Source organism: Leptonychotes weddellii, chromosome 16, assembly GCF_054177405.1.
Source record: "Leptonychotes weddellii isolate Sample4059 chromosome 16, ASM5417740v2, whole genome shotgun sequence".
Taxonomy (NCBI): Eukaryota; Metazoa; Chordata; class Mammalia; order Carnivora; family Phocidae; genus Leptonychotes; species Leptonychotes weddellii.
Window position 1 is genome coordinate 44,233,127 of NC_138384.1, and position 9,290 is coordinate 44,242,416.

Genomic DNA, 9,290 nt, shown 5'->3' on the forward strand with positions numbered 1-9,290 from the left:
CTCCCTGGACTTCTCTCCCCCCACCCTACCCCCAGCAACCAAGGGGTTAACACTGGGCACAGCCAGAGGGAAGGAGGTTCAAGTCTCTACCGCTATTGGATGCTCTGCTCCCTTTACCAAGCAGTAAATATTTGTGTATCCTCCCTGGGCATTACAAAAGATTCACTATGGAAAGTCAATGGCTGGCAAACCACCTGTGGACATACGCACCTTTATATACAATAGCCCCAAACCAGAAACCACCCAGTGTCCCTGTCAGGTGGGTGGATACACAAACCTGCACCCAAACAGTGGAATACTCGCCGGTGATTAAAAACAAAAAGGAATAAACCGATATGTACACAAAAATGACTAAATCTCAAAGGCATTATGCTAAGTAAAAGAAACAGGATGCGAAAAGTTACCTGCTACAGGATTCCACTAATGTGAAATTCTAGGAGAGGCAAACTAATCTTCAGTGACCCAAAGCAGATCAGTGGTTGCCTGGGCCTGGGGGCGGAGGGAGGGACAGAATGCAAAGGAGCACCAGGATATTTGGGCGTGCTGGGAATATCATGTATCTTGATTGTGGTGGTTTTCACTATCTATGCATCTGTCAATTTTTTTAAGATTTTATTTATTTATTTATTTATTTATTTGAGAGAGAGAGAATGAGTGAGTGAGAGCGCACACGAGAGGGGGGAGGGTCAGAGGGAGAAGCAGACTCCCAGCTGAGCAGGGAGCCCGATGCAGGACTCGATTCCGGGACTCCAGGATCATAACCTGAGCCGAAGGCAGTCGCCTAACCAACTGAGCCACCCAGGTGTCCCTGCATCTGTCAATTTTATCCAAACACTTCCTTTCATGGATACACTTCATTGTATGCAAATTATACCTTAATAAGGTTGACATCCCCCCCCCAAAAAAAGATTGGGAGAGGTTGTCCAACAGGCCTAGTAACACTGTCGCAAGGAAAGACAAAGGTGTGGGGTGCCTGGGTGGCTCAGTCAGTTAAGCGGCTGCCTTCAGCCCAGGTCATGATCTCAGGGTTCTGGGATCGAGTCCCACGTCGGGCTCCCTGCTGAGCGGGGAGCCTGCTTCTCCCTCTCCCTCTACCTGCCGATCCCCCTGCTTGTACTCTCTCTAATAAAAAATAAAAAAATCTTAAAAAAAAAAAGACAAAGGTGTGATTACCCTGTGCCTGCCAGCCCCCCATCCTGGCCCAATGCAGGGCTAGTGTGAGGACTCCCTCCCAAGCTAGACTCCTTCGAAGGAGCAAGAGGGGTGTCCCCAAAAAAGGGGTGGGTGGAGCCATGGAGAAAGGGAGAGGGAGGTGGGAGCCGGGCCCCAGAGGATGTCTGTCCAGGTGCTTTTCCTTCTTTTTTTTTTTTTTAAATTTTATTTATTAATTTGACAGAGAGACGGCGAGAGAGGGAACACAAGCAGGGGGAGTGGGAGAGGGAGAAGCAGGCTTCCCGCGGAGCAGGGAGCCCGATGCGGGGCTCGATCCCAGGACCCTGAGATCATGACCTGAGCCGAAGGCAGACACTTAACCGACTGAGCCACCCAGGCACCCCTTTTCCTTCTTTTCTTATGTAACCTTCACCAGTGGCCTTGGGGTGAAGCATAACAGAGCCATAGTCACCAGAGGGCGAGACTCCACCGTGCTTAGGTAAGGCGACAGAGCTGGGGGGCAGCAGAAACAGGATCTCAACCAGGTAACAGCCTCTTCTAGGCAGGTGGCTCTGTAGCTGGAGCCCGATTCATTCATTCCGCAAATATTTATTGAGTGCCTACTATGTGCAAGGCCCCATGCTGTGCTCTGAGCAGACAGTGGTGAACAGGACAGAGGTGGCTCCCTCGTGGAGTGCACATCCGAGTGGGGACCAGGTCTGCGAGCCCCTGTCCACACTCAGGAGGCTTGAAATAGTTCCAGATTTTTGATTTTTAAAGATTTTCTTTATTCGTTTGACAGAGAGAGACACAGCGAGAGAGGGAACACAAGCAGGGGGAGTGGGAGAGGGAGAAGCAGGCTTCCCGCGGAGCAGGGAGCCCGATGCGGGGCTCGAACCCAGGACCCTGAGATCATGACCTGAGCTGAAGGCAGACGCCTAACGACTGAGCCACCCAGGTGCCCGGTTCCAGACTTTTTTAAATGACCCAGATCAGTGTCTTAGGCAAATTAGTGGCATGTGCCTAGTAAGTCTTGAAAATGGAATCGAAAAACGGGGAAATTGGAACTTGGCCTAGTTATGGATTCCTTATATGTATACATATTGTACATATAGGATATGGGATATATTACACATGTGTGTATCTCTGTAGACAGGCATCCTTCATAATCTGATCCATCCCCCCAAAAGCATTAAATAGAAAATTTGAAGATAGGGCGCCTGGGTGGCTCAGTCGTTAAGCGTCTGCCTTCGGCTCAGGTCGTGATCCCAGGGTCCTGGGATCGAGTCCCGCATCAGGCTCCCTGCTCGGCAGGAAGCCTGCTTCTCCCTCTCTCGCTTCCCCTGCTTGTGTTCCTGCTCTCTCTCTCTCTCTGTCAAATAAATAAAATAAAATATTTTTAAAAAAAGAAAAAGAAAATTTAAAGATAAACAACTATTTTAAGTGGGGAATGTAATGCACTCCCAGCTCCTTCCAACAACCCCAACTAATTTCCCCAAATACCATTAAAACTCAAAACACTTTTATAACCACCCACCAAGGATTTTGGCGTAATAGAAAGCATTGAAAACGCCAATTACTTCATTATTCAACACTTAATGAACTCATTAGTGGTTATGTTTGTGTGCAATACACAATTTTGCACCGAATCAGATATGAATTATATTTTCCTTCCACACTGCAAGGATCATGAGATGTAACTAAATACCCACCCCCCAAAAAATGCTGAAGATACTCAAGATACCATCTGTAATTGAACTCAGATTGGTGGTGCCTCCAGGTACCTGGCAGGAGCCTACAGAGGGCTCTGGGAGGGGAAGATAATGATCAGTAATGTGTAACATGTTTCAGCAATGTACAAGGCAGGATTGTTAGAGCGGGTGAGGCGCGATTGGTGTCATCCACATCCTGGACTCAAACGGGACTTAAAAACAGTTGCACAGGGCGCCTGGGTGGCTCAGATGGTTAAGCATCTGCCTTCAGCTTGGGTCATGATCCCGGGGGTCCTGGGACCGAGCCCCACGTCTGGCTCCTGGCTCAGCGGGGAGCCTGCTTCTCCCTCTGCCACTCCCCCGCTCATGCTCTCTCTGTATCTCTGTGTCTCAAATTAATAAATAAAATCTTTAAAAAATAATAAAAATAAAAACAGTTGCATAGCAGGGTTTTTTATTCAAACGGCAAATTCAGGGTTTTAAAAAAGGGAGGGGACAAGTCCTTACTGGCACTGTTTGGATAGTGAGAGTTTCAAGTATCAAGGGACACCCGCATTCCTATGTGGGTGGTTACACTGGAAAATCAATTTCTTCCCTGGAGTCGTACAAAGTTTCTCAACTGGGAGATGGTATACATAGGCTAAAATGCAGATCTTCGGGGCGCCTGGGAGGCTCAGTCGTTAAGCGTTTGCCTTTGGCTCAGGTCATGATCCCAGGGTCCTGGGATCCAGCCCCGCATCGGGCTCCCTGCTCAGTGGAGAGCCTGCTTCTCCCTCTCCCACTCCCCCTGCTCGTGTTCCCTCTCTCACTGTGTCTGTCAAATAAATAAAATCTTTTTAAAAAATAAAAATAAAAAATAAAATGCAGATCTTCAGTGTACAGGCGAATTTTTCCAAACGTATAGGTCTGTGTAAGCAACACCCGCCTCAAGATACGGGTTTGCTACATCGTGAAGTTTCCCTGGGCTCCTTCCCAGTCACGAAGTCACCCTCATGGGTCATCACTGTTTGGATTTCTCTCACAATAGACCAGTTTAGCCCGTTCCACACCTTCATAGAAACGGAACTAGGTAGCATACACTGTTTCCAGCTTTCACTCAAAATGTTATCCATGGGATGCATATCCAAATGGAATAGATTTTTTTTTTTTTTGCTGAGCAGCCATCCATCATAATATTTGTACTCCTCTATCAATTGATGCATTTCCAAATTTTGGCAATTATGGGGAGAGCAGCCATAGACATTTGTGTACTGGGCTTTGGGTGGACTGAAGTTTTTTCTTCTCTTTGGTAAGTGGGACTCCTGAGCTGTTAGTAAGTGTATTATGTTGACTTGGTAAGAAACTGCCCAGCAACTTTTCCCAAGTGTCTGGACTGTTGTGCATTCCCGCCCGCAGAGTGTGGGGCTCTATCCAGTCGCTCTACTTCCTCAGCCACACTTGGCACTTGCTTTCTGCCTTTCCAACAGGTGTGCAGGGGCAGCTCATCGTGGTTTCTCCAGTGGGGTTTTTTGATGAACAGCTATTTTATGTCAACGAAGCCCAATTTTTCGTGTTTGTTTTTTCTGTGTGGCTTGTGCTTTTAGTCTTAAAAACATCTGATGAGATACGCTTCACAACTTTATTGCTCAAAAAGGTCCTTTGGAGTGACAGCAGTCTTTGTCCTTGGTGTCCCCCACCCCGGCAGGGTCCCCTGGAGTGTTTGTTACTGTGGAGGGAACAGAGGGCCTGGGGACAGGATGGGATGTACCGTAGAGTCACAACACACATACACACACACACATACACACACACAGTTACAGCCACCAAAATAGCCGGCAAACCCATTGGAACATCCTTCCTCGCAGAGGGCAGAAGCCCACATTTACACTATTTCTCCATCTTGTTTCCTAGCTTTGGGTGGGAACAGGAATTGAGACTGGGGGAGATCTGGGGAGAGACACACACATACACACCTACCCCAGCATTGAGGTCTCCCAGATCTGATGTCGTGGGGCGGGGCATCAGCTGAGGCCCCTGGGTCCCCCGAGTGTGCAGGCAGGGCCTCCAGAGCCCAGTTCATGATCCCAATGTCCACAGTGGCCCCATCAGGGCAGGGAACGTCCCTATGGGGTTTACATAACTGATTCCTTCTCGCAGCGGCCCGCATCCCCCGCAGGTCCGGGACAGCGTTCGAGGAGGGGGTTCCCCTCCTCGGTAGGGACGGGCAGGGGAGACAGGGGCATCTCGCTCTTCACTTGGATCAACTCTGGCACCGAGCTCTGCAACTCTGAGCGATCCACGTAATTTTGGAGGAGTCCCGCCCCAAAGGCATCACCTTCCACGTTGAGAACGGTACAGGACCGGTCCCTGAAGAGGCAGGAGTGACAGGGAAGTGAGTGGGAGGGGAGAGGGTAGTGCTCAACCCTCCCGCTTCGCCCCGCAAAGCCTGGAGTCTCCATGGCGCCCTCCTTCATGGAACCCTGATCCTAGACCCAGCTCATCCCTCCATCTTCCCAGGATCCCCAATATACCTTCCTCCTAGAACCTCAAAGATCTTTTCATCCAGAATCCAAAAAGCTCCCTACCTCTCACCTCTCTTCTTTCCTGTGGAATCCCAAAGTATCCCGCATTTTCTCTGCCTCAGAACCCCAAAGATCCCCTCCTCCATCCTCCCTGGAGCCCAAATGATTCTTCTTCCAATAAAACACAAGATTTGCTCCTCCTGGAACCTCAAAAAGTCACCCCTCCCTTCTCTTGGGGCCTCAGAAGACCCATCCAACCTCTCCTCTTCCCCCTGAAATATTACTTTCTCACTCAGGCCTTTCTTTCTTTTTTTTTTAATTTTATTATGTTAGTCACCATACAATACATCATTAGTTTTTGATGTGGTGATCCAAGATCCATTGTATTCGTATAACACCCAGTGCTCCATGCAGTACGTGCCCTCCTTAATACCCATCACCAATACCCATCACCGGGCTAACCAATCCCCCCTCCCCCTCACTCAGGCCTTTCTAAAGAGCTCTTTTCCTTTCCTCTTTATACTTTGTGTGTGTGCCATTTTAGAAAATTGAGGTATAATTCACATACCATAAAATTTACCCTTTTAAAAAAAAAGATTTTATTTATTTGAGAGAAAGAGTGAGAGAGAGAGAGAGCACGAGCAGAGGGAGGGGTAGAGGGAGAGGGAGAAGCTGACCCCCCACCAAGCAGGGAGCCCAACACAGACTCAATCCCAAGACCCTGAGATCACGACCTGAGCTGAAGGCAGACGCTTAACCGACTGAGCCACCCAGGCGCCCCAAATTCACCCTTCAAAAGTATACAATCCAGGGACACCGGGGTGGCTCAGTTGGTTGGATGTCTGACTCTATTTCGGCTCAGGTCATGATCTTAGGGTTATGAGATCGAGCCCTTCGTCGGGCTCCACACTAAGTGCAGAGCCTGCTTAAGATTCTCCCTCCCTCTGCCCCTCCCCCGTGTCCCCTCCCTCACACATGCGCATGCTCTCTCTCTCTCAAAAAAAGAAAAAGGTATACAACCCAGTGGTTTTTAGTATATTCAGAGTGGTACGACCATCACTGCTACTTAATTCCAGGACGTTGTCATTGCTCTAAAAGGACACCCCACACCCACCAAGCAGTTATCCCCCATTCCCTCCTTCCCCGGCCCCTGGCAACTGCTAACCTAGGGTCTACAGATTTGCCTATCCTGGACATCGCATAGAAATGGAATCATGATATGTGGTCCTTTGTGTTCTGCCTTCTTTCACTTAGCATGAGGTTTTCAAGGGTCCACCACGTGGTAGCGTGTACATATGTCCATGCTTCATTCAATTTTATTGCTGAATGATATTCCATTGTTAGGGATATATGACATTTTATGTATCCATTCATCAGTTGATGGACACTGGGTTGTTTCCACCTGTTTGCCATTATAAATAATGCCACTACGAACGTTCATGTACAAGTTTTTGTGAACATGTTTCCAATTCTCTTGGCATTATACCTAGGAGTGATGTGGCTGAGAAGTAGTAACTCTGACCAGGGGCTCTTATAAGGGAGTTACATGTTTCCGTCATCTGATCCTCAAGGAGAGACCATTCCATTCTCTCCATTTTACAGATGGAGAAACTGAGACCAGCGATGAAGGACTCAACCTGGGTCACATTAGCTAGCAGAGGTGGCCCTGGGATTTGAACACAAGCAGCCTGGCCTAAGAATCCACTCAATATATTAACCACTGGGGAACACTACCTCTCTGGGGTTCTTCTTAGAACCCCCAAGATCCCCCCAAAAAACGAACCCCCAAGATCCCTTCGTTCCCTCTGATTAGAACGTTCAAGACACCATCCCCTTTCTTGCTCTCCTCTCCTGCCCACAGGCTCTCAATGACCCTCCTGTTCACCCCCTTTCCCTGGGGGGTGTACCCGTTAGGCCCCGGAAGCCCCAAACCCACACTTACACCAGCCAGTCCACAGCCAGGATCAAGGAGATGTCCCGAACCGGCAGGTTGACTGCCTCCAGGATGATGGCCAGGGTGAGGACGCCTCCAGCGGGAATGCCCGCGGCACCCACACTGGACGCCGTGGCGGTGACCCTGGGGGAAGAGAGTGGAGGTCAGGGAGAGGGGCCTCGGCGGCATGGGAAGCTGGCTCCCTCCAGCCCGCATCCACGCTGGGGGGAGGTGTCAGAGGGGCCGAGGGGGGGTCCTGGCCACAGCCATCCCACACTCACAGGATGGTGATGATCTTCACAAAGTCCAGGGATCGCTGGTTGAGCTGTGCAATGAACACCGCGGCCACACACTGGAAGAGCGCCGCACCATCCATGTTGACCGTGGCACCGATGGGTAGGATGAAGCGGCTGATGTGCTTGGCGACGCCATTCCTCTCCTCCACGCACTTCATCATTAGGGGCAGCGTAGCGGAGCTGAGGGGCGGCCCTGTCAGTCGGCGCGTGACCCGCCCCCTGCCGAAGCCCCGCCCAGTCGACTGACCCACTGGCCAATCGGCGCGCTACACGCTCCGCCCACCAGCCTAGACCCTTCCCCCACCACGCCCAGCCCTCCCCAGCTCTCCACGCCCATGCCCTTCTCTTCCCAGAGCCAGAGGCCCCTGGGATCCTGCAGAATGCCAGGATTCCAAAATATAGGAGTCCTGGACCCCCTGGAAGAGTACAGGCTGCTATCCTTCAAAATACACATAAAAATTCAAACCTAAATTCTATAATGCCTTGGAGCTCGCTGACCCACACTCCCTCCCTGCTCCACCAATAATAGATCTTGGCTAAGAATTGCTATTCTCTGAGGAATCCTGCTGTGGGGAGGGCCGGGTTCTGAGGGCACAGGTGGACAAAATACCTAGAAGAGGGTGGAAAGGGCTCCTAAATGATTAGATCCAGGGTGGAGCGCTAGACCACTGCCCCCAGGGCCAGGCCTTGTGGAGGAGGAGGGGTTCCCAGGAAGGAAAGAAGAAGAAATCTCTAAGACAGTGGTTTTCTAATGGGGGAGAATAGACCCTTATGAGAAACTCACAAAAGTATGGCCCCTATATCCAGATCCAGTGTCCCCAGATTATAAAATGTCGAGGGTCTCCAGATACTGATACCCACTCCAGGCCCCTTAAGCTTAAAAATCCTGCACTAGTCGGCCCCAAAGCCATACCTAGAAGAGGTCCCGAAGGCAGTGGCCAGCGCTGTCATGATGCCCCACAAGAAGCGGTAGGGGTTTTTGCGGGTGAAGAGGAAATAGATGAGAGGCAGCACCAGGAGCCCATGGATGGCATGGCCCAGCAGACAACACAGGATGTATTTGCCGAGACTGGCGAACAGCATCCCCACGTCCTCCATCTCCACGATCTTGCCAGCCACCAGGAACAAGATGCCCACGGGGGCATACCTAAGTGCCCAGGAGACAGATCGCGGCCTCTGACTGCGTGTCCACGCAGGACCAGGCTTGGTGCTCAGTACACAGCCTGACCACGGGCTCCCTTGTGGGCAGGAAACATGGCGTGTGCTGAGGATGGGCACCTTCCCTGCCATCCTCCAAGCTCTTTCCCCTTGAAAACAGCAGGGAGATAAAGAAGCCTGGGGGTTCCTATCGCTCGCTTGGAGTTGAATCACTAACCAGATTTGGACTGAACACATGGCCCCCATGAGTGAGTCATTTACATGTTCTGGTTCGTTTGTTACAGCAGCGAGAATGATTTAAACCGATACAATCGGGGCGCCTGGGTGGCTCAGTCGTTGAGTGTCTGCCTTCGGCTCAGGTCCTGATCCCGGGGTCCTGGGATCGAGCCCCACATCGGGCTCGCTGCTCGCAGGAAGCCTGCTTCTCCCTCTCCCACTCCCCCTGCTTGTGTTCCCCTCTCGCTGTGTATCTCTCTGTCAAATAAATAAAATCTTTAAAAGAAAAAAAAAGGGGCGCCTGGGTGGCTCAGTCGTTAAG

The 9,290-nt window shown here is 50.6% G+C and overlaps 1 protein-coding gene across 1 annotated transcript in view; it reads right to left on the minus strand.

Moving 5' to 3' along the window:
• Nucleotides 1-4,468: 4,468 nt before the first annotated feature.
• Nucleotides 4,469-9,290, minus strand: part of SLC1A5 (solute carrier family 1 member 5) — an 11,454-nt gene continuing 6,632 nt past the window's right edge. Inside the window, exons 5-8 of the mRNA XM_081807161.1 lie at nt 8,508-8,741; nt 7,580-7,774; nt 7,308-7,442; nt 4,469-5,210 (exon numbers count right to left, since the gene is read on the minus strand). Coding sequence (XP_081663287.1) covers nt 4,976-5,210; nt 7,308-7,442; nt 7,580-7,774; nt 8,508-8,741 — 799 coding nt within the window. The 3' untranslated portion in view covers nt 4,469-4,975. The remainder of the gene's footprint in view (nt 5,211-7,307; nt 7,443-7,579; nt 7,775-8,507; nt 8,742-9,290) is intronic.